This window comes from Odocoileus virginianus, chromosome 16 (genome assembly GCF_023699985.2).
Source record: "Odocoileus virginianus isolate 20LAN1187 ecotype Illinois chromosome 16, Ovbor_1.2, whole genome shotgun sequence".
In the NCBI taxonomy this organism is placed as follows: Eukaryota; Metazoa; Chordata; class Mammalia; order Artiodactyla; family Cervidae; genus Odocoileus; species Odocoileus virginianus.
The window spans coordinates 2,418,432-2,442,240 of record NC_069689.1 but is presented as its reverse complement, the minus strand read 5'-3'; the positions used below and the strand labels follow the sequence as shown (position 1 = coordinate 2,442,240).

Below are 23,809 nucleotides of genomic sequence, written 5' to 3'. Positions count from 1 at the left end.
TGGAGACCCTATGGACTGTCAGCCCGCTAGGCTCCTCTGTCCATGGGAGTCTCCAGGCAGGAACACTGGAGGGGGTAGCCACGCCCTCCGCCAGGGGATCTTCCCAACCCAGGGATCGAACCTGCGTCTCTCATGTCTCCTGCACTGGCAGGTGGCTTCTATACCACTAGGGTCCCTGGGAAGCCTGGAGGACAAGCTGGCCTGCGTTCATAGCTTAGATTCTGATCTTTACCAGCTGAGGGAACCTGGGCAATCACTTACCCTCTCCTCCTCCTCCTCATCATCCTTAACTCCCTGGGTGTGTGCTGTTTTGCAATAAGAAAACAGCTGTGATATTCTTGGTATCGTGTGTGGCTGGTGGACTCAATAAATGGCTATTTCACCGAAGGCAAGGCCAGAGACAGGTCTCAGGTGACAGAGGCTGCAGGGGGACACAGAGAGGTGGGAGGCCCTGCCTTCTCGTAGCTTCCACACTGTGGAAATGTCCATCTGAGCCTGTAAAGAGGGGGTTGAAAGCGAACCCAGGATACCTACGGGCTGTGGCTAGGTAGATGCCGGGAGGAAAGGCCAGAGTGGGCCCCTGGAGGGCGGGGAGCCTGCAGGACTGATCGATTAACTGATCAGTTTCCTCGGCAGCTTCCTGAGCCCCACTCTGCCCCGCTCTGAGGCCTGAGTCAGAAGCCCTGGAGGAGGCAGCTGAGGTGGGGTGGCCGGGGGGGCCGTGCAGGCCAGCTGAGAACAGCCCCCAGGGAGTCCGGCACTTCCTTGGAACAACATAGTCACTGGTGACGGTGGCTCACCCAGCCGAAGCCCCACCTGCTCTGAGTCAAGGCTGGGCCAGATTCTAGAGTCTGCAGAACTTCGGGGACTTGAGCTCCGAGGACCCCACCTGCAGGGCCCCTCTGCCTGCCACCTCCTCCAGAATGGCCAATGTAGGTTTGGTTTTGCTTCTCTTTCTACTCGGGGGTCTCTGAAATGACAGTGGGGTTCCTCTGGGGAGCGGGGGCTGGGAGGAAAGAGCAGAGAGTCTGCTGCGGGGCTGGGCTTGGTCAGCCCTCCCCTCCCCAAGAGGCATGGCGGGGTAACAACAGGGCCTGCAAGTTCAGGTCCTCCTCCGGCTCTGCCTATGGGACCTCAGGCGCATCTTCCCCTCTCTAGGCCTCAGTTTCCCCAAGGACTGAGGGACATGGGACAAGACGCTTCCTAGTTCTGGTGGTCTGTAGTTTCCAGCTCAGAGTGAGCCCTAAGGGGGAGAGGGCAAGGCCGGGGAAGGAGCAGAAAGGATCCGTCTTCCTCCCTGGCTGCCGCTGGCTTTTGTCTTGGGGGTCCGCAGGGGCAGGGTGGGGAGGCTGGGGCAGGAAGCTGTGGTCTGCTGCCTGGTTAGTAGCGAGTGGCCCACGAAAGCTACAGAAATGGAGCCTGGGGCAGCCACACCAGCCTAGATGCTGGGGCAGAGAGGCATGTGGGGCTTGGGGGATGACCACTCTGCCTGGGGCCCTGAGTAGCCAACCAAGACCCAGGCCCGCTGCTCATCAGCCTGTGGGCAGCTGAGCCTGGTCTTGGGAACTTCTAGGGCTGCTTATGGAGGAGGCATGCACTTGGGATCCTAACCATTCTGTGGGCCAGCAGATTCCACTGTTCTGAGTTGACTGAAGGTGGGCTGGGATTGTCACGGGGCCAGCTGGTACAATTTGTGGCCTCTCTGCCTTTCTCTACCGTGTCCGATTCTCCTTAGACCTTGAAAAAACACCACCTTCTCTTCCCAGTGCATGCTAAGTTGCTTCAGTCGTGTCTGACTCTTTGCAACCCCATGGACTCTAGTCTGCCAGGCTCTTCTGTCCCTGGGACCCTCCAGGCAAGAATACTGGAATCGGTTGCTGTTTCTTCCTCCAGGGGATCTTCCCAACCCAGGGATTGAACCCATGTTTCTTATGTCTCCTGCACTGGCCGGCGGGTTCTTTGCCACTAGCGCCACCTGTGAAGCCCAGAGCCGAGCTCAAATACCTCTTCCTGCAGGAAGCTCTCCTTGATTTAGACTTCTCCCCACCTTTCCCCACACACCCACAACACAGCATTTGAGGGGAGGCATGGGGCAACATGGCCAGCTCTTGACTCAAGTGTGTGCCGCCTTGGGAAAGACCTGCTGATTCACTAAGCTCTGAGATGGGGCTGTGGAGTGTGCATTAGGGAAGTGGGGGCTTCCTTCCCCCCATCTCTGTGGCTCATGATGGGGGATGGTCTGTGGAAATGGAAAAGAAAACAAGTAGGTGCTGCCTTATGGGACTGCCCAGTTGCCTGGCCGAGCACCCTGGTGGGTTGGGGTCCTTCCTCAAGAATGGATGGGGGACAAAAATGGATGGGAGCCAGGCTGAGAGGCACAGAAACCCGACTCTCAGCACCGTGAGAGCCGGACCCTGACCCTCGATGTTCACTCCACCCAGTGGGTGCAGGAGGATCCCCTGAGCCCACAGGTTGAGCCCGATGTGGCGTCCAGCACACGGTGGATTGTCAGAGAACGGCAATTGCTGTTCTCTGCAGAGGCCGTAGAGGGTAGGACTGAAAGGTGTGGGCCTGAGACAGCCTGGGTTCAATGCCAGGCCTGCCGCTTTCAGGCTGCGTCACCCTGGGTACACCTCACCCATCTGTGCCTCAGTTTTCTCACTTGGGCACCTGAGATAAGAGTGTTCTTGAGAAGGCGACAGGGGCGAACGGTGCCAGGCACCCCCCAAGGCTGTCATCACGGGGCCTTGTGGTGGGGGCCCTTCCCAAGGCCGTCTTAGGTTAGAGCGTCCTGACTGTGAGCTCTGATCCCCGCAGGGCTCCCCCTGGTGCCTCCACCGATCAGGGGACCCACTGTGTGCCTGGGTGAAGCCACATGCTAAGGAAGAGCTCGTCCTTAGGGGAGATGGAGGCTGACAGGGAAGCCGGGTCCCGGCGGCGGTCAGCGGGGTCCGTTCCCCGGCAGTGGCCCTCACGCGCCCTCTATCCTGCATCCCAGTGCAGGGACTTCACCGCCCACACGGGCTACGAAGTGTTGCTGCAGCGGCTGCTGGACGGCAGGAAGATGTGCAAGGACGTGGAGGAGCTGCTGAGACAGAGGTGAGCGCCGGGAGGGGAGGGAGCCCCCAGGCCAGCCTGGCCCCTGCAGGCCACCCCTGCTCTAAGAAGTCAGGGGTGTGATTCCCCTGTTTTTCCCAGCCTGGGCCTTCCCCGAAGTGGGCAAATGTATCTGATGTCCCATCAGATGTGCTTGAATTCAGCCAACATTTATTTAGAGGAAGGGCCGGAGGCTTAACCATCTCAAGGAGGCGTCCGCAGGGCCAGAGTCCCGCGCGGGCAGACCTTGTGACCCGGCTGCGCCCATCTGAGGGTGAGCCTCAGGCGGCAGCCGTGGACAAGACCGGTACCCGGGGGTTTGTCGTTGCAGGGCCCAGGCAGAGGAGCGGTACGGAAAGGAACTGGTGCAGATCGCCCGCAAGGCAGGCGGCCAGACGGAGATCAAGTAAGGGCGCCCCGCCTGCTTCCCCAGGCACTCTCTGGGCCTTTCGACAGGGTTCAGGGCTTCCCGGGGTGGGCTGGATGGGGAGGGCCGGCGAGGGTCTGAGTGGCTCCCGGGGCAGGGTGGCTGGCAGGCAGCTCTATTCGTTGCTGGGCACCCTGGGCACGCTCAGGTTCTTTGTGGGAGAGAAAAGTCCGCAGTCTGAACACCCAGGAGACCCTGGGCAAGGGGCACAGCCCACACTCCCTGGGGGTCTCCATCCAAGTCCTGAGAGCCCCCGCGAGGGGTGACAGGACCCCACTGGCTGCCGCGCCCCCGCAGCACTGGCTCAGCTCGGGCTTCCAGGAGGGACGTGTGGCCAGAGGGGGGGTGCCAGCTCCTCACCCGTCGGCCATGTGGCCTTGAGGGGGGTTTGGTCACTGACACTCAGGGTTTCTGTTTCCTCCTCAGTGAGGGGATGACACTGCAGCCTTCCTCAGAGGGTGAGGTGTGTCCAGGGCTGCCCGGGCCTGGCTGGGAGGGCAGTTGCTGCTGGGAAGCCCCGGGGCCGACGCCTCTGCATGCAGACTGTGAGAGGGATGCAGGTGCAGAGAGAGTTTCAATTTGAGGGCAGCTAAGGAGAAGGTTCCAGCGGTGGTGAGGAAGGGTGGACTCTCCCTGCTGGGTGAGGACTGAGTCAGGCCAAGGGGCGGATAGGACTCCACGTCCTGGAAGGGCTCGACTGAGTCCTCCTCCTCCTCCTACCCAGGAGCCCAGAGACCCGACCCAGCCCGCGGTTGCCATAGCAACCCCTGCCCCCTGTTCCCCACGGGGGTCTGGCTCTGCTCAAGGAAAGTGGCCCCGGACGGAGCCTGTCAGCTGCAAAGACTGGAACCCGGTCCCCTCATTTGAGATGAATAAACAACACTCTCCAGGTCTCCTAAAGACACAGGCGACCCTGCTTCCAACCTGGAACCTGGAGCCAGAGAGGACTCGGGGAAGGCTAGAGGAAGGTTGAAGAGTGGTATGAGCCAGGAGATGTGGATGCTCAATGCCCAAGGGTCCTGCCTTGGAGCAGAAAGCGTGAACGCAGCTCCAGGAGTAAGAATGTAGGAGCTCTAGTCCCCGCTTGGCCTTTATGAGCTGTGTGACTGTGGGCAAGCCACTTAACCTCTCTGAGTTGGGTTCTCATCTATCCGCTCCAGTGGGCTGTTGAGCAGATAAAAATGGCAGGACTGAGGCTGAGTACAGGCTGGGTACTCAGGGGAGGGCATTCCTTACCAGGACGCAGTAAGGAAAATGAATGGGGACCTTCTTTGTCTTCCCAGGCAGGGGTGGAATCAAGGGAGCATGATCCAGGAGTCCCGCCTCCTGACCTCCCAGGGCTGCTGGAAAAGGAGAACTTTCCCAGCGAGAGACAAGCCCTACTGGGGGATATGGATCGGGTGCTCCAGGCAGGGCCACAGTGGGAGGCCAGGCTGGAGGCGGAAAATGTGAGGCACGCTCAGGGGGCTGTGAGTCACAGGGGACTTAAAACAGGGAAGGAGAAGCCAGCAGTGAAGAGGATGAAGTGGAAAGGAGCCGGGTGGGCAGTGGGAAGGGTGCAGAGGGGCACAGTGTCTGGCCCTATCTTTAGAGCCATGAAGTGGCCAGGGCGAGGCTCTGGGTGTGTGGCTGTAGGAGGCCAAGTGGGACAAGGTCTGCCCTACCCTATATGCTTTGTGACTCTGGAGTGGTCACTCCCCCTCTCTGAGTCCTGGGTCCTCAGCTGGGAAAAGTCACAGTCATGAGTTCCTCTGGGCAGTCACAATGTCAAGCAGAGAGCCCTAAGCCACAGTGGTACTTGAGAAACATTGAGGGTCATTACGCTCTCATGGGCCCCTCCATGAGTCAGACAAATTGGGGTCACCTGGCTTAGTTTAGGGCTGAGGAGACTGCCTGGCCTGTCTAGACCATTTCCTCTGAGGCCCAGCCCTTCTCTGGCCCAGAGAGCTGGAGGGTGGGGCCCCTGGAGGGACAGCCTCCCTCTGAGGTGGGAGCACCAGGGTGGAGCCCCAGGCCAGGGCGGGGAGCTCAGAGTCAGGGTCCACCTTGCTGCCTACCACTTAGGAGCTGGAGTGTGGGCTGGCAGGGCCAGGCCCCAGGGCTCAGCCTCCCCAGCAGCAGGAGAGGCAGGAACAAAACCCACAGGGGCCTCATTGCCCCTTGCACAGGTTCCAGAGCAGGCTGGGAGCAGTGCATGTGAGAAGCAGCCCCATCCCGAGTTCCCCAGTGAGCTGGAGCGGCCAGAGGAGCAGGGCAGAGTGGAGGGCACCTCCTGGGAGAGGACCATGGACAAAGGCTGGAGGCTGGAAAGCTCAGGGCACATTTAGAGCCAGAGAAGCAGGAGGCGGGGTTGGACTATCCCAGCCCACCTGCTGCTTCCCTTAGGGCCCTGCTCCCTTGCAGCTCCCAGCTCAGCTGACGATGCACGAAGGTGCTTAATCAGTGTTGCTCCTTGAGGTGTGTCCTAAGGTGAGATCATGAAGTCATTGCTTTCTTTAACTATGGGTCAAGCATCCATCATCCATCTAAGTGTGTGCCATGCCCCAAGCTGTGTTGTTGGTATGAGGACTCAAAGGTTTTAAAATAAAATACAGGGCCCCACTGTTCTGAATCTGGGGTCTAGCCCACTGGGGGTGACCTCACTCTCGTCCCCGGTCTTTTGCATCAGAACCTTCCTTCAGGACCCTCTCATGCCCCACCTCCTCCAGGAAGCTCTCCTAGACACTCTGGCCTTGCCTGCCTGTCAGCGTTTTGGCTTAGACCAGGTCACCCTGTTCCACACCAACCTGGAGGGGCTCTCTGTGCGTAGGGTGAGTGGCAACCATGACAACATGGGTCGCTTCCTTGTTGCCATGGAGACTGTGAGCTTGTGTGTGAGGTTGGCACCTGGCAAAGCTGGCTTGGCTATTCCACGTGGGGGCTGGAAGCTCATCTTCCAAGGCCCATCTGCCACTCGGGGAGGGGGGTAGCCCTGTGCCTCCTCATGGCCAAGCCCCCTGTCTCCCATGGGATGCTTATTCTCAGCCTCTGAGGATGAGTGGAGGGGGCTGAGGGTGCATAGACTGAACGGGGTGGAGGAGGAGGACCAAAGCCAAGGGCTTCTGTGACCCCAGAAATAGCCCAGTGAGAGCTGAGAGGGGGCAGCCGTCCAGACACCCCCACCCCTGCCGCCTGAAGACAGAGCATTTCTGCGTCATCCCCTGACCTCAGATTGGCCAGAAGGTCTGAGACTCAGCCACAAACATTGAGATGAGGTTATTCTGGCCTTCAGGTGACTTTTAGCGCTCACCTCCTTCACACATGAGCTCAGCAAGCATCTGCTGGGCAGTGGCAATGAGGGACACACAGATAAGGTCCCCAGCTCAGGGAATTCCCACAAGCTCTTTCGGTGCCTTTTAAAGAAGCACTAGGTGGGTGCAGGCGGCTTATCAGTATTGCCTAAAGCACACGTCCAACCCTGCAGAAAGCTCACCTTGACTCTCCTTCTGACCTTGGGGCCTTTGCTCTGACTGATGCCCTCATGTTTCTCCTGTGAATTCTGCCTGAAATACTGCCTCCCCCAGAAAGCTGTCATCTCCCGCTCTTGCTCACCCTGCCCCGGGTAGGGCGCTGAGTGCTGCACCACCCGTGGAATCTGCCAGGGTCGGGATTCAGGAAAAGAAGGGGGATCGAGGCAGGGCTGGGGTCAGTTTCCTGTGCATCTGTTTGTATTGGGTTGGCCAAAATTTCTTTCCGATTTTTCCATGTTATGAAATACCCAACTGAATTTTTTGGCCAACCCAATAGTACCTGTGAGCAAGGACAGCCCCCACTTGAATCCTTAAACGCTTATGTCCCTGCTTCGCCCCCAGTTGTCAAGCCTAAGACACTGCTTTCCTCTCAGAAGGGTTTTTTTGTTTTTTTTTCCCATCATCTCTCTTCCTCTGAGCTCAGAGAAAGAAGGTATCACTGAGGATACTGCAGTGAGAGAGGGGGCCCCGGTTCTTATCAGGGCTCCTCCTCCTCTAAGGAGGTCAGCCTCCAGCCTCCAGCAGGGGCGTGGGGCAGTGAGGGGAGCTGGGAGGAAGGAGCCTCGTGGCTGGCAGGGGGCAGGGGTGAGGATGGCAAAGCAGGGGTCATGAGATGGTGTGGGTCACATGGTGGGACAGAAGTACAGAAGGAGACACTTCTGGAAATTCAAACTGTCTGAAACAGAATTCTGGGCTGAGTGTCCCGAGAGCCAGGTTGCAAAGGGCAATGGGAAGAGTTAACAGGCGGACACTGGGGACTGACAACAGAGGGCAGAGGCCTGCAAGGGGTTCCCAGCCTTGACACATGGTGGAGACACAGGAGAGCAGTTGTTGTTCGGTTGCTCGGTTGTGTCCGACTCTTTGTGACCCAGTGGACTGCAGCACGCCAGGCATCCCTGTCCTTCACCATCTCCCAGAGCTCGCTCAAACTCATGTCCACTGAATCAGTGATGCCATCCAACCATCTCATCCTCTGTCGTCCCCTTCTCCTATTGCCCTCAATCTTTCCTGGCATCAGGGCCTAATAATGAGTCGTCTCTTCGCATCAGGTGGCCAAAGTACTGGAGCTTCGGCATCAGTCCTTCCAATGAATATTCAGGGTTGATTTCCTTGCAGTCCAATGGGCTCTCAAAGAGTCTTCTTCAGCACCACAGTTCGAAAGTCTCTGGGAAATCTTGGTGATGATTTCTCTGAGTGGTCTGAAGTTGAGCAAGGCCTTGGGGTTTATTGAGTATTGAGTTTAATGCACTGGGCTGTGATCCTGGGGACAATGGGGAGAGGAACCAAGCGTTCACTAGGCTCTTATTTCAGTGCAGTGATAGACAATGTGTCAGCCTAGGATGACAACAGGAACACGTGCTCAGAAGAGACAGAAGGGAGAGCCAGGCAAAGATGCTGCACATAGGGAATTAGCATGTGCAAAGGCCCTGGGGCAAGAGGGAACACGGTATATAGGAGAAACTGGCCAAATGACTGGGCAAAGAACAAGGGTAAGAGATGAGGAGTGAAGTAGGAGGGAAGGAGGTGATGGGGCAGGGACTAGGGTGGTGGCAGTAAGAGGCGGATGGATAGATTTGGGAGGTGAATAAGGGAAGGTGATGCAGGGGGAGGTGTGCGTAACCTGGTAGGCGGTGGTACCTTTGCTGAGCAGGGAGCCCCGTGGGAGGAGCAGGTGTGCAGGGTGAAGAGCCCAGTTTCGGACACTCTGAGTTGTCTGTGAGATGTGAGGGCCAAAGGGAAGTGAGGACCAGTAGGTTGCAGGAGGGGTCTGGGCAGGATGTAGTCACGTTGTGGGTGAGGGCTGGGGTGTAGAGACGTGGCCGTGCTGGGCCTAGAGAGGCTCTAACCGTAAATGGGGAGACTGAGGCAGGAGATGCATGTGCGAGAAGGAGGTGTAACCACTGGGGAAGTGTCAGTTCTGTCAGAGTCCTGACCTCTCCACCCCCTACCAAGGCAGGTGGGGTCACCCTGCCATCACCCCTTCCTTCCTCTGGTAAGAAGCAGAAGGTTACACCTCTTACCAGTTGTGCAGCCATGGTCAGCTTTGTCACCTCTCTGACCTTTGTTTTTCTCATCTGTGAAATGGGGCTAATGATGGTGCCCTCCCTGCCTGGCAGAGTTGTGAGTGTTAAATAATGAGGCCAGCACTGGAACGTACCTCAGCAGCACCCAGGGGCTTGTTGAAACAGTGTGCTAGGCCCCACCTCTGAGCTTCGGCTCCCGGAGGACAGCAGTGGAGCCCGAGAAGCTGGCTTCCAAGAAACTCCCAGGTGATGCTGCTGCTCTGCTGGGCAGCCTCCTGTGTCCCCATGGGAGGAGGGAGCCCCTTGTGAAGTCTGCCTTGCAAGGATGGTGAGGAGATGCTGGCGGGTGAAGTCACATGTGGTGCTAGTGGTGAAGAACCTCGCTGTTAATGCAGGAGACAAAACAGAACGCGGGTTTGATCCAGGAAGTGAATTGCAATTTGGTCCAGGAAGATCCCCTGGAGGAGGGCATGGCGATCCAGTCCAGGATTCTTGCCTGGAGAATCCCATGGACAGAGGAGACTGGAGGGCTACCGTCCATAGGGTTGAAAAGAGTCATACACGACTGAAGCGGCGCAGCACGCACGCTCACAGGCATGCAGGCGGGTGGGCGGGGCTGTATCGCTGGGTGTCATGTGGTCATATGGCCACCAGGGGGCAGGCACGCTGCTCTGCAGAGGGATGCAGCCAGTGACCGGACGCCTCACCCGGCAAGCTTTGGCGTGTGTGTGTGTGTGTATGTGTGTGCATGTGTGTGTGTCGTCAGTCATGTCTGACTCTTTATGACCCCATGGACCTGTTAGGCTCTTCTGTCCGTGGAATTCTCCAGGCAAGAATACTGGAGTGGGTTGCCATTCCCTTCTCCCAGAGATCTTCCTGACCCAGAGACTGAGCCCAGGTCTCCTGAATTGCAAGCAGATTCTTTACCCTCTGTGGTTCAGATAGTAAAGTGTGTGTACAATGCAGGAGACCTGGGTTCAATCCCTGGGTCGGGAAGATTCCCTGGAGAAGGAAATGGCAACCCACTCCAGTACTCTTGCCTAGAAAATCCCATGGACGGAGGAGCCTGGTGTCCATGGAGTTGCAAAGAGTCAGACACGACTGAGTGACTTCACTTTCACTTCTTTCTTTACCCTCTGAGCCACCATCAGCCTCACTGGCTGTGGTTCCTCAGGTGGCCTGCTGAGCAAGGAGCGGCGGCATATTTTTGCCTCCTTTGGTAAAGGGCCATAGTCAGAGCAGAGAATTTTACCCTTGAGTGTAGACAAGCCTCACTTCAGAGCCAGTCAGCAACCTCCACACACCGTCTCTGTGCACTTGGAGACTCGGCACCCACCAGCCCACAGGGCTGTAGGGGGTGCCAGGAAGGGAGCCCAATCTAGGGGGCTGCTTCAAGGGGACGCCTCCAACCTGAAGGTGAATTCAGTGGGCGTTTCTGATGGGGGGGGCGTGTGGTAAGCTCTTAGGTGGGGCATTTAGAAGGTAGAGCTCAGGCCAGGTTCAGGGGCCTGGGGGACCCCCAGGACTGGTCAGGCTGTGCAGATGTGGGCTCAGGGGAGGGTAGCACAATGACAGCAACGCTTGCAGAGCATCTGCTTTGCACCAGGTCTTAAGAGACGTTTATGCATATAAATTCATTTAACCTTCACAACTGTTTTGCTTGTGATATCATTATCCCCATTTTATAGAAGGGAAAACTGAGGCATAGAGAGGCTAGGCCATTTGTCTAAGGTCATACAGAGAGTGTGTGGCACAGCTTGGAATGAACCCAGGCATCTGGCTCCAGGGTCTGCTTCTAACACACATGGAAGTCGAGGGCAGGAAGCTCTAGCCAGGTTCCTTACCTGGGATTCCAAGCCACCTCCCTCCTCTGCCAGGAGTGGGAGCTCGCCCCTCAGAGAGGCCCCTGCTGGAGAGCGGATGGGTTGGGAGATGCACTTTCCCATCAGTCCTCTTCTGACCAAGGTGCCCCTTACCCATCAGCACCAGACAGGGCTGGGTCCTGAGAGAGCTCCGACATCTTAGCTCAGACCTCACCTCTGTTCGTAGCTCTGGGTGACAGCCCCCTTGGCAGGACTGCCAGATAAAATATAGACTGTCCCATTAAGCTTCAGATAACACATATTTTAAAAAGGTAAGTATGTTCTATATATTACATGGGCCATGTTTACATTCAAAGCTTTTGTTGTCTATCTGAAATTTGAACTTAACTGGGTGTCCTGTATTTTTATTTATGCCACCTGGCAACCCTACGCTCGGCGTCACCTCCACACTTGCCATGTTTAGCCAGCTCCTTCCCTTGGCTTCCTCCTTGGTGTCCTCCCTGGAGGGGGCAGCTCCTGCATGTCTGATTCAGACTGGTGCCTCCTGACACCTCCTCCTGGGTTTTCTCAAGCTCAGCGCACCCTGAAGTAACCCCCCATATCCTCTCCTGGGCCCTCTCGAGGTGTCACCCCCATCCTCTCAGCCACCAAGCCAGGGGCCAGGGAGCCAGCCCTCCAGCTTCTCGCTGTGCTCAACTGTGCACCCCGTCCTTCCTGCCCGAAGGCCCCTCCAGCTCTCCCCTTCAGCACCTCTGCCCCGTTTGTCACCATCTTCCCCTGCAGCCGCCCTTCATCTCCCTCCAAGAGGTTCTCAGGCGCCCTGCCAGGTCTGAACCCCACCCTCTCCTGCTTCAGTTCATCTGGGAGAGGACTATGGGGGAGGGGCCCCAGGAGAGGGGGAGGGCCTGAAGATGTGCAGAAGCCGAGAGCATTGGGGGGCGGGGGGGCGGGCGTCGATTGCTTTGTAATTTCCAAAGAGAGGCTTTGCATTCCAGAAATCCCAGCTTGAGTTCTGAGTCAGAGTGAAGGTCCCCTGGGTCTAGGTCAGCGTGTATGAGTGACCCAGGGTCCTCCCGCCAAAATAAAATCCCTGGGCCCAGCCAGGACTTCAGGTCCCCCTTCACTGTCCTCCTACCGACCCTGGTCTTTCTGTTTTGCAGCTCCCTGAGGGCCTCCTTTGACTCTCTCAAGCAGCGTAAGTCCCGCCTGTTCCCCATCCTGGGCTGCAGGGGGACAGGACCTTCGGGGAACACCAGATCCCCACCGATGGGGACGGGTGGATTCTGGTTGGGAACTGAGGCTGGTGGAGGACTTGGGGGTGACAGAGACAAGCTGTGGGGCTGGGGCTAGGCTGGTCCAGGCAGGGGCGAGTGTGTCACTGGTTGGGGCCCATCAGGTCTGATGCCAAGGACCAGTGTCCTTACTCTGCCCCCAGAAATGGAGAATGTGGGCAGCTCCCACATCCAGCTGGCCCTGGCCCTGCGTGAGGAGCTGCGGAGCCTGGAGGAGTTCCGTGAGAGGCAGAAGGAGCAGAGGAAGAAGGTGAGGCGGGTGCTGGGGGGCCCAGTGGGAGACTGCGGTGGTCACTGCAGGGGTAATGGAGGCTGGCCTCTCATGATGGAGGGCGGGGCAGCACCCCAGGCTTGGGGGTGATGGTGGTCTGGAGGAGAGAAGAGTGTGGACAGAGGCCTGGCGCTGGAACCAGGGCCCAGCTCTCCAGCCTGAAGGCCCCCCCGGGCTCTTCCCACTGAGGTGTCTCATGCCAAGAGCGAAGGGCATGGGCCTTTTCGATCATCCCGTTATAGCAGGCTATGGAGGGTATGTGGCAACTTGGGAGTATCCAAAGGAGGCAACCTAAGTTAGGGAGTCACCAGAAACTGTGCTTATCTGGGAGAAAGGAAGACCTGGGGGCTGTCACTGCAGCCACTCTGCAGGGCTGCCTGAGGCCGAGGTGGACAGAGCTTGCGGGGAATGGGCAGTGTTGAGCTTGCCCTAGCATCCCAGGGTATTCTTCACCATCTGCAGGGGACAGCTGTCCCTCAATGCATGGAAAGGAAGTGAGGTTCCATCGTGGGAGGTATGTAAACAGAGACTGGAGGTGACTTGTCAGAGAAGCTGCAGAATTTGGATGAGAAGTGGGGTTGGTACCCCGTGTCCCAGTGCCCCCTCCCAAGCCTGAGACTCTGATTGGCTGAGTATGTGGCCCTCTGGGAAGGCAGGTGTGGACACAGGATCAGCCTCTCAGGGCCTCAGTGATGAGGGTGGAACTTGGACAGGGTGGGAGAGGCCAGCACGCAGAAACACTTCTTGGAGAGGGAGCATCTTTGTACACTGTCCAAAGAATTGAAAATGGAAACTTCTACACAACTGACTCATGAAGGGGAAAAAGAGCAACAGTTCATGCCTGGGGCCAGCCTGGGGCTGGGTGTCCTGGCCAAGCCACTTACCCCCTCTCTGCCTCAGTTTCCCTCTTGCAAGATGGGACGCTTATTCCACCTCCCGAGCTTCAGGGACCCAACCCAGAACCAGGCCCCTCTCGGTCTTCACAGGCAGGGTGCCGGCTCCGATGAGTGACTCTGACCACAGAAATTTCACGTGGCTGTACTCTCTGTCTGCCCACCTGGGGCCTGAGGCTTTCGGGATTCTAAATTTGGGTTCCTGAGCAGACAGTGGGCCCTCAAAGCCCACCCCCACACATCAGCCCAGCCTTGAGGTGCTGGAGCAGGTGACCTCTCTGAGCTGGGACTTGCCTGCAGAGCATCTCCGAGGCCCCGGGATGGCTATTTCAAGCTTTCCTGTGGCCGGTGAGGCTGTGATGTCTGCAAAAGCTATTTCGGACAGAGCGACACCTTCTACAGTGTGGCTGGGGTCCCCACGGGTGTGATTGCTATGTGTGGTTACAGAGGCTTGTGAGTGAAGGACAGTGTGTGTGCATGCGCATGTGTGTGTAGGCTGGGTATTCTCTGGCTAGCGACCAAGTCCTGGCTGGGCGGGCTAGTTTGCAGGGAGAGGATACCTGGGGTGCATCCATGCCCCGGGCTCCTCTAGCCTTCTGTTGGGAGCAGCAGTTGTGAGAGAGCAGGCTGATGGAGGGGGAGGGCATCTCTCACTGCCCCCTCAGAGCCAGGAGGGGAGGCTGGGCCTCCTCCCAGGGACACCCCGTCCTCTTGGCCTAGGGGAGCGTCCTGACACCCCCACGCTCAGAGCCTCATGTCCCCTGCAGTACGAGGCTGTCATGGACCGTGTCCAGAAGAGCAAGCTGTCGCTGCACAAGAAGGCCATGGAGGTGAGCCTGGAAGGGGCGGCCGGGTTTGGGGTGTGGATCCCAGGAGCCCTGGGACCGGGTTGGCCTCAGGCTTCCATCCAGCAACAGGCACAGCGGCCTGTCGGGTTCCTGGAGCTGCAGATCTCTGTCCCTGGTGTGGAGGCCCCCTTTTCATCTACAGCCCCTGGCAGGGAGAAGGGAGGTCGGGCTCAGGAGCCTCACCCTGGGGCCCCCAAGTCACACGCCTCCACACCCACAGTCCAAGAAGACGTATGAGCAGAAGTGCCGGGATGCAGACGATGCTGAACAGGCCTTTGAGCGCATTAGCACCAACGGTCAGCAGAAGCAGGTGGAGAAGGTGCGTGGAGTCACTGAGGCGGGCTGATGTCATGGGGCTGGGGCAGGGCAGGAAGGGGTGCCGCAGACACCCCCAGGCAAGGTTTCCTAGAATCTCAGGGTCTAGATGGACGGTTTGATCCCCTTTGCCATCTCCAGGCTGCACCCAATGACCCAGTCCTCAGAGCAGACCCATTGCAGCCCAGGCCCAGAGCTCACAGGGCCGTGAGAGCAGACGCTAACCCTCACCCAACTCTTCAGAGAAGGGCTCAGTAGGCCCATGTCCCAGAGAGGAAACAGGCCCAGTGGTGGTGAGTGACTTGTCCAAGGTCTCAGAGCCATGCAGGAACAGAGAAAGGACCCCAAACCCAGGTTGTCCAGAACCCAAGCTCTTAACGACTCTGGCCTCTTGGCCAGGGTGGGAATGTCAAAGCTCCCAGGACCCAAGAACACATTTGGCCCATTGCACAGACAGGAAAGCTGAGGCCCAGAGAGGGCAGGGGCCTGAGGTCAGTTGGTGGCGGCAAGTCAGGGACAGAGCCCAAGCCCCAACCAGCAGGTCCAGCAGTGGCTGTCTAGCCCCAGGGCCTGGCCCTGGTCTACACTTCTTCCTCTGGGTCTCCAGGTCTAGTTTGCACATGTGTCTGCATGACCAGGTTTCTGTTTTATTCCTGTTTTATTGGAAACAGCCTGTGGTCCTTTGTGGGGTGAGGCTGGAGTTAATGATGGAGCTTGCCCACAACTGGTTCCAGAGTGTCCCCTTCAGGGTTAGCATCTGCTCGCCCTGCCCTGTGAGAGGGGGCCAGGGAGGGTGTGACAGACGCCCTTCAGGGTGGCCCAGGGAGGCCAGGAGCCCAAGGTCTGGGCTGGGAGGTGCTCGGGGCCGGGCCTCAGGGCCGCTTTCCCTCTGCCTCCTCAGAGCCAGAACAAAGCCAAGCAGTGCAAGGACTCAGCCATGGAGGCAGGTAAGCGGCTAGCCCACCTTCTCAGCTTAGGGAGTGGGGCAGCCTGGACAGCACACTTCCTTCACCCTTGGGACACAGTCCCATACTCCTCACTCTTGCTTCCTTATGCAAGTAAAACGAAAAATTTGTTTTCTCACATTTGCCAGCACTGTTCATGGTGCTTTGCGTCTTTTAACTAATGCTCACAAACAATCTTATGAGGTGTTCACTGTTACTATCCCCCTTTCTTAACAGGTAAGGAAACTGTGGCACAGAGAGGTTATTTAACTTGCCCAAGGTCACACAGCCAATAAGTGGTGTAACTGTATTTGAATGCAAGCCATCTGGCTCCAGGGCTCAGGACTTTCATAGCCACTGATCGAGGGAGACAGGCCCACTCATTGCACATATACCTCTCTCTCTCATACACACTGAGACACATCACAGCCTTCTCTGGGCATCTGTCTCGTCTATCCTCCTCCTGATGCCAGAAGATCCCAACACCCCTCATCTCTGCTGACACAGCTCTGCCTTCTGCCACACCGCCTGTCCCAACACCCAGGTGCTCTCTTGGCTGTGGGGCACAGAGCTCACGGTCCAAGCCCGCTGGCTTCCCAGCCCACCAGCTCCCAAAGCTCCCCTTCACCCTCCTCCAGGGCTGCCCGCTCTGAGCCTCAGCTTCTCATCTAGAAGGTGGGACGGTGAGAGGCCCAGACTCTGACCTTAGGCTCTGCCGCAGCCCGAGGTAGCTGGAACACAGTGGGCACTGAGTGCCTCTCCAAGGGCGGTACCGGGGTGAGGGGCCCTGATGAGCATTCACCTGCGGCTCCAGCCGCCAGGGCAGGTCTCTCCAGGGAGGAGGAGGGCACAGAGGGGGCACAGGGGTGGGCTGGCCTCCCTGAGGACCCCCTGCACTTCCAGAGCGGGTGTACAGACAGAACATCGAGCAGTTGGAGAAGGTGCGGAGCGAGTGGGAGCAGGAGCACCGGGCCACCTGCGAGGTGAGGGACCCCTCGGCGCGGAGCTGATGCCCGTCCCCACTCTGGCCGCTTCATGGGGGAAGAGGGGCAGCGGTGGGGGAAAGCCATCCTTCCTTCATTCGTTCACTCATCCGCTCACTCCAAGGCCCTCCCCAGGGAGCTCCTGCCTGGCTTTGTGCTTGGAGTCCCTTTCTGCAGGCAGGCAGGCATCCTTTGTCCCTTTTGGCTGAAGCTGCAACTGAGGCTTGAACAGAACCCATAGCTTCCCTGGGCTCTGCTGATGAACAGGGCCTGGGAGACAGGATTCAGGGTCCAGTGCTCCTCTTAAGACACACCCCAAGGATGTGGTAGAGTCTGGGGAAGGGCAGGGGGTACAGTCCCACAGGCAGCTCAGCTTCCCAGAAGCCTCAAGGGCTGGCACAGAGGTGGGGGTGGGGACCCCAGCCTTTAGGCTTCCTTTAGGCGTGGCTTCAGCAGGCGGGGTCTGGCTGGTCGACTCTAGCTGAGCTGGGGGTGGGGCCTGGCCTGGCCCAGCCCTCCAGTGATCCCCATCTCTCCCCAGGCCTTCCAGCTGCAGGAGTTTGACCGGCTGACCATCCTCCGCAACTCCCTCTGGGTGCACTGCAACCAGCTCTCCATGCAGTGCGTCAAGGACGATGAGGTGGGGGCTGAGGGCAGGGAGAGGGTGGGTGGGGGGCGTGAGGGGAGGGCAGCCTCCGAGCGACCCTGCAGCCAGGCCCGCCTGAGCCTGTGAGCAGGCCTTAGTCCTCTGTCACCTGAGGACTGTCATCTGAGGAGCCTCAGAGTCTCCGAGCCCAGCACCAAGCCTCTGCCCCAGGCCCCAGAGACAGGGAGCTCAGTACTGTGCAGGCCACAGCCTCTTAGCCTGGAAGATGTGCTTTGCTGTTACCCTGGCGTCTGCCCTCTCTGCTCGCCCCTGCTCCAAGGCCTCCGCTCTTCTATCAGAGCCCCAGAGCTCTATTCCCTCTGCTGGGAAGGGAAGGGGAGGGAAGGCAGACATAGCCCCTTAGAGGTTTGCAGAGAGGCTGGGAGACCCTGGGGTTGCCCTGCTCCAGGCCTGGTGCTTGCAGGAGCCAAGGTTCAGTCCCTCTTCTGTCCCCAGACATTTCCAGGGTGTCCTGGCTCCCCCCACCTTACTGAGCTCTATGTGCCGGGTGGGCCTCCCTCAGGAGAGAGGGGCATCTCCCCGCCAGGGGCCTTGACCTCTGCTGATGCAGCCCTCGCTGTCTGTCTCTCTCAGCCCTGACTCCCTGATCCCATCACTGTTACCTGCCTCATCCTTTCTACCCGTGGGTGTGGAGTTTTGGGGGCTTTCCCCCCAAATGACTTGAGCCCACCTGGTGGTCTCACTGTAGCAGAGAAGGGAGTATGGGTTCTGAATCCTCTCATGCTGGATCCAAAGCCCAGCACACTGACTTCAATTCCTGCTTTGTGACCTTGGGCAAGTCACTCTCCGGAGCTTCCTCACGTATAAATGAGGAAGTCCTATCTCCCACAGAGGATGGAGAGGAATGCAAAGGATGCAAAGGAATGTGCACACACGAGGTGTTCAGGAAACAGGAGAAGCTGGCAGCCAGGGCTCTAGCCCCTCAGGCAGGCCTGGGGCAGTTACACCTCAAGGCCCCTGGTGAGGGTTCAGACCCAAAGAGGGGGGCAGGCTTGACAATGTGGGCATGGAGGTGAAGCCTGGCCCCTCAGCCTCCGCCCCCTCCCACCCCCAGCTCTATGAAGAGGTGCGGGTGACGCTGGAAGGCTGCAGCGTGGACGCCGACATTGACGGCTTCATCCAGGCCAAGAGCACGGGCACCGAGCCCCCAGGTGAGGCCCACCAGTGGGCAACATGGCTGCTGGGTCCAGGTCCCCTTCCCTGGAAGGCCTGGCCCGGGTTCTCTGAGCCTTAATTGCAGACAGAAGCAGGGCGGCTCACAGCTCCCTTATGAGTGCCAGGCCCGGGGGAAGGTCAGGGACAGGGCGTCCCCTCCCTGGCCGCGTCCTTAGTGTGCTGCCTCCTTGAGAGGGAGGATGGGCAGGGCCTGGGAGCACTCTAACACTCAAGGGGAGGCGGGGGTAGGGAGAGGCAGGAGCCTCCTCAGAGCCCCCACTCCATTCCACGGTTTGGCATCGCTAAATCTTGAGTCTAGAATGTTCGATCTTGGTGGTACCCACAGTGGGATCTCTCAGGGAAGTGATGGGGGGGCCCCCTCCTCAAGCACCAGGGCAGGCCAGGGCCAGGATGGGAAGGTGGGGCCCTAGTCTGGGCCTCCGGAGGGGGAGAGGATGAGGTGTCAAAGGGCACAGGTCCCGCCTGCCCCGCCCTCGTCACCCTGGGCCTCTCGCACCTGTCACCTGCAGCGCCGGTGCCTTACCAGAACTACTACGATCGGGAGGTGGCCCCATTGTCCAGCAGCCCTGGCGTCCAGCCATCCTGTGGTATGATAAAGAGGTGAGCGCCTGCTGGACACCCCCGGCTGGGACACACAGCGGGGCCAGGGGGAGGCGGGCTGCCAGGAAAGGGCAGCCCCTCCTCCTGCAACTGGCTCTTTCCCACGTATTTACCGGGCACCTAGTGTGTGCCTGGTCCAGGGTCTAGGTGCAGGGCACTCTTGGGGGACAAGACAGACTCAATCTAGCCTCAGGACACCCTCAGCCCAAGGGGAGCCAGGCGTTAAACAGTCGTACCCTGCTTATTCACTAGCAACTGTGCTGGGAGACTCCAGGCGGCTCACCCCTTGAGCTCTACTGCTGGCCTGGTTGGAGTCTCAGACTGTCAGGCCCCTCACCGGCTGCATAGGATCAGGGCAGAGGAGCGGGCCCTGCAGCCAGCACTCTTGGAGAATTCTCCAGCTTTTTCCAAGTCCCCTTCCCTGGCTTGGCTATGGTAGGTGCCAGGGTCCTGGTGACAGGCCCCAGCATGTCACTTGCACAGCTCACACACCTCCTCTAGGCCCAGGGCCTATGAGTGTTGGGGGCAGACTCAGACCCAAGGACCCTCCCAGCTCAGGCCTTGGGTGATGACAGTGATAGCCCACCAGGAGCACCGTAACCCACTCAGGGTGCACCCACCCTCCAACTCCCTCAGTCACTTCCCCGAGTGCCCCATCTGTGGGCATCTAAAGGAGCACCGTGGGCTTCACATGGCACCTGTGCCCCATCCCCAGGCCTCCATGACCTCCTCTCTCCCTCCAAGCTAGTGCAGAGGAAGCCCTGCCTTTGAAAGGTGGGCGTGGGTGGGGGGGGAGGTGACAGAGCTCCTGGCTCTCCGAGGATGACTTATTTCTGAGGCTCGTGGGCCCCACGGCATGCTCCTCCAGGAACCCTGAGACAAGAGGACCCTAGGAGGCGGGCATTCCCACCCTCTCCATCACACCAAAACCATAGGGGACTCGGACCTCCCTGCACCCCCAGTGAGGGCCAGATGCCTGCACAGGTGGTCACTTAGACAATGGGCCTGAAGAGCTCACCTGGGGCAGGGCTGAGAAGGGACAGAGAGGAGGGGCCTGATGAGAGAAAAAAGAGGGAAAGCGGTCCCGCAGCGGGAGGCCTGGCTGCTGGAGAGGACAAGCAGGGACCCCTGAGTGGGGCGGCTGAAGCCAGGCAGGGCTGGGGAGGGCCAGGGCAAGTGAGTGGAGGGAAGAATGGAGCTGAGCGTAAACAACCCTGGGAAGGCAGGCGGGGCGCCCACACTTTCGGCGAGCTCGGCCCCTCCAGCCCCAGCCTGCTGGGCTAACCCTCCCTGGCAGGGCAAGTCTGCATCAGACCTTCCCACACCTGCCAAGTCTACGCTCACCTGTCCATGTGCTTCTGTCCTGGACCCTCAGCTCCACAAACGCTCCCTGGGAAAGGTCTCTGGGTTCCACCTCGCAGCTTCCTACAGGCCCTGCCCCTGACTGAGCCCTCAAGACCCCTGGGTGTCTGGCCTGGTCCCTATTTCAGTCTTGTCTCCTATACACCCCAAATCGGTCCACTCTACTCCCCAGACTCCTCTGCCTGTATGACCTGCGCCTCTGCACTCCTCTCCCAGGCACTGGCTATGCCTGGCACCCATCCGATCTGCTTGGTGAAGCTGGTCTTTGCAGACAGCTTGAACCTACCAGGCCAGGAAGGTGGGGTGGGGGAGTAGCAACAGCTTCTCCTCATGGAAGCTCTCAGCACCTCTGCTCAGAGCGCCCACGTGGCCTCCGTACGAGGTGCCCCAGGGTCTGCCTCTTGCTTCTTGAACCTTTTTTTTCTTTTATTCAACACACTTGCTTGACTCTAGCTCAGTCCAGGTCTGAACCAAGTATAGAGGAAGGGGTGAATCAGCCCAACACTTCCTCCTGGACGACCACTTTGTGTGGTCGGGGAGCGGCAGGGCTGGCCAGGCTAGTGAAGGTCCCAGCAGGGCGTGAGTGGGCTGAGCTCTAGGGGGAAGCTCCTTTGCCTGTGTGGGGGCAGGGTTGGAAAGGGGTCTGGCCGGCATGGGGCCCAGGCCCTGGAGCACAGAGGTGTCAGAGCCACCAGTTTGGCCCTGAGGGGAGCAGTACTGAGAAAACTGGCCCTGCAGGGAGCAGTACTGAGAAGACAGACGTCTGCAGAATAAGGGACTGGGAGAGTGCTGCTGGGGAAGAGCCACGGGGGAAGGGGACCACCCTTCAGAGAGCCCTCATGCCGAGGGGCACCCCATAAGTCACATCTGTGCCTGGAAGCTAGGGCCGACCTTGCGGGCTCTCTGCCTCATCTACTCCCCCCACCCCCCGACTCACCTGTCCTTCCTGCCCCCAGGTTTTCTGGGCTGCTGCACGGAAGTCCCAAGACCACACTGTCAGCGGCTTCTGCGGGTAATTTGGGGTGACAACTGTCACCCTGGTTGGGGGGAGGAAGAGGAGAGGATGCCTACTTGGCACAGATGGGCCCTCCGGCAGCTGGGAGGTTGGGGGATGGGGAGAAGCTGAGCAAGTCTGGGGACGCTGTGAGTCAGGCGGGCCTCCAGGGACTACTGATTTTTGCAAGGGGTGGGTGCCAGGCCTCACTTTGTACTCAGCCTCCACAGAGACCCTGACTCCTATCCCTGACCGGAATGAGAGTGTCTATGCTGCCATCGCCGTGCAAGAGGCGCCAGGGCCCCCCACCAAGCCAGGCCAGGACTATAGGGCGCTCTATGACTACACGGCCCAGGTGAGGCCCCCTGCCCTCCCCTCCTTCTTGGGTGGACACCAGCATGCCCAAGGGTGTGCTCACAGGTGAGGGTGCTGGGGTGGGTGCCCTTAGAATAGCACCTGGCATTCAGGAGGGGCCTGGTGCACACCTGCTAAATGAAAGCTGATGAACGGCACCAGGCCCTGGGTCACGTGGTGTCCAGGCAGATGTGGGCACTGCGTGAGCTACGCACATATGCAGCCAGCTGGTGGAGCTGGAGCTACCCGAGGAAGTGGTCTGAGGGGCAGGCTCTGCATCCGTGGGTTAAGGCCTTGTTTCCCATGACCATGGGTGCCCAGAACACCCATGATCAGAACTAGGTCCTCAGCTGTGCATGGTTGGTTTTCTGAAGCCCACAAGGGGAGGACGAGTAAAGGAGCCACAGGGCCGCTGTACCCAGATCCCAGAGACTCTAATTTGTCCCTGCTTTGAGGCGAGGTGTACAGAGCTGGTCCCCAGATCCACTGGCATCCACTGAGGCATCTCCTCGGGGCTTGGCTGGCTACACTGCTCCCAAAGCCTGTCCCCTGGGGCGGGGGCACAGCCCAGGAGAATGATGGTGTGCTTGCAAGGGCTGGTGGTCCTAGGGAATATCAAACACCCCTGCCCCCGACTTGCCAGCTTGTTGTGTCTCAGGTAGGGAGCGGGAGAAGGGAGCAGCTTGGAGGAAAAGCCAGGGAAGAAGCCCCAGCTTGTGACAAACCAAGGGGACAAGAGGCTGGTCTCCCAGGGCTGCCCTAGCCCAGAGTGGCCTTCTCTTGCAGCCCCAGGAGGCTGGCATGTCTCAGCTGACAGCCCAGCTGCGAGACACTTACTGCCTGGGGTGGGTGGTGGGGGGGTCGCCTGACCAGAGGCCCTCCCAGCAGGCCCCTTCAGCCGGATGTGTTTTCATTCTCTTGCCCAGAACTCCGACGAGCTGAACATCTCTGCAGGGGATATCCTGGAGGTCATCCTGGAAGGGGAAGACGGCTGGTGGACGGTACAACGGAACGGGCAGCGTGGTTTTGTCCCTGGCTCCTACCTGGAGAAGATTTAAGGAAGAGACAGTAGCCCCTACCTGGACCTGTCCTGTCCGTGGGGCCAGCCGTGACCCCACCACCGCTCTGGCCTTGCAGGGGGGCCTCAGACAGAGCCTGCCCTCAGAGAAGGTGCCAGCTGCTCCCCAGCAGTCCTTCCCACAGGGAATAAAGGAGTGCTCTTTTTCCTCCTGGCATCTGTGTCCAAGTGCTCCATCGGGAGGAGGCAAAGGAGGGGAGGAGTCCAGGAAAGCAGAGCTTCCCACCTGCAGTGTCGTCACTGAGGCCCCAGCGGGGTCTGTGCCAGGTCTGCTGGGGATGGGGAGGTATGCTAGCACAGGGTCCCTGCCAGGGAGACACGCTCACAGCCGCCAATGGGAGAAGGCCACAGGGGTCAGGGAGGATGGGGGAGGGGTCAGGGAGGGATCAGGGAGACGCCCACGAGAGCCAGGATGGGGGAGAGCAGGCTTCCGAGGGACAGAGGGACTAGAGCAGGGCAGCAGCAGACAGGTGCATGAGCACGGGGAGGAGGGAACACCTGGAACATTCTGGGGATGAGCAAGCTTAGCTCCAGGCAAGAAACAGGTGACAAGGCAGTCTGCCAAGGCAAAGGGGCCGTGGCACAGAGTCTGGTAAGGGGGGCCTGCAGGCCTCTGGGTCAGGGTGCGGGTGACACTGTCTCCTGACCCAACTGCACGCCGCTCCTTCTCAAACACGGCAGATCCCACCAGGCAGGGGCCCCAAGTCTACACAGGCCCACCCTGAGCACAGAGGTGGTGCGCACCACACCTAAGGCCCTGGGAGCGACTGCGGAGGAAAGCCAGTGCGAACGGGCAGCCAGAAGCGTTGCTCAGGTCAGCCAGATATGAGACCTGTCAGGAGTAATTCAATCAAGCAAGGTATCTTAATGACTTCTGTGTGAATAACACTGTATTTGAAAATAGGGGGAGGGGTGCTAAGATAAAGGGGTGGTGTCAAAGGGCTTGCTCACCCCGGAAGCTGCACAGAGATACTATCAGCCCTCTGATACAAGGCAGACAGTAAGTAGGCTAAGAGTGGGACCAGGAGGCCAGGCGCAGGCTGGCCAACACAAAGATGGTGGCTTGTCCGGGAAGTGGCAACTGAACTGGACAATTCTGGAACAATGAGGGAAATATATCAACAGCACTTGGAAACTTATAGGGTGTGAGGCA

General features: G+C 59.1%; 1 protein-coding gene across 1 annotated transcript in view; it reads left to right on the top strand.

Moving 5' to 3' along the window:
• Positions 1 to 22,811, top strand: part of PSTPIP1 (proline-serine-threonine phosphatase interacting protein 1) — a 42,934-nt gene extending 20,123 nt beyond the window's left edge. Inside the window, exons 2-15 of the mRNA XM_020887472.2 lie at positions 2,999 to 3,099; positions 3,428 to 3,502; positions 12,040 to 12,074; positions 12,315 to 12,421; positions 14,103 to 14,165; positions 14,404 to 14,502; positions 15,400 to 15,445; positions 16,346 to 16,425; positions 16,967 to 17,065; positions 18,147 to 18,243; positions 18,778 to 18,868; positions 21,187 to 21,242; positions 21,446 to 21,579; positions 22,505 to 22,811. Of these exons, the coding sequence (XP_020743131.2) occupies positions 2,999 to 3,099; positions 3,428 to 3,502; positions 12,040 to 12,074; positions 12,315 to 12,421; positions 14,103 to 14,165; positions 14,404 to 14,502; positions 15,400 to 15,445; positions 16,346 to 16,425; positions 16,967 to 17,065; positions 18,147 to 18,243; positions 18,778 to 18,868; positions 21,187 to 21,242; positions 21,446 to 21,579; positions 22,505 to 22,636 (1,215 nt within the window). The 3' untranslated portion in view covers positions 22,637 to 22,811. The remainder of the gene's footprint in view (positions 1 to 2,998; positions 3,100 to 3,427; positions 3,503 to 12,039; positions 12,075 to 12,314; positions 12,422 to 14,102; positions 14,166 to 14,403; positions 14,503 to 15,399; positions 15,446 to 16,345; positions 16,426 to 16,966; positions 17,066 to 18,146; positions 18,244 to 18,777; positions 18,869 to 21,186; positions 21,243 to 21,445; positions 21,580 to 22,504) is intronic.
• The last annotated feature ends 998 nt before the right edge of the window (positions 22,812 to 23,809 follow it).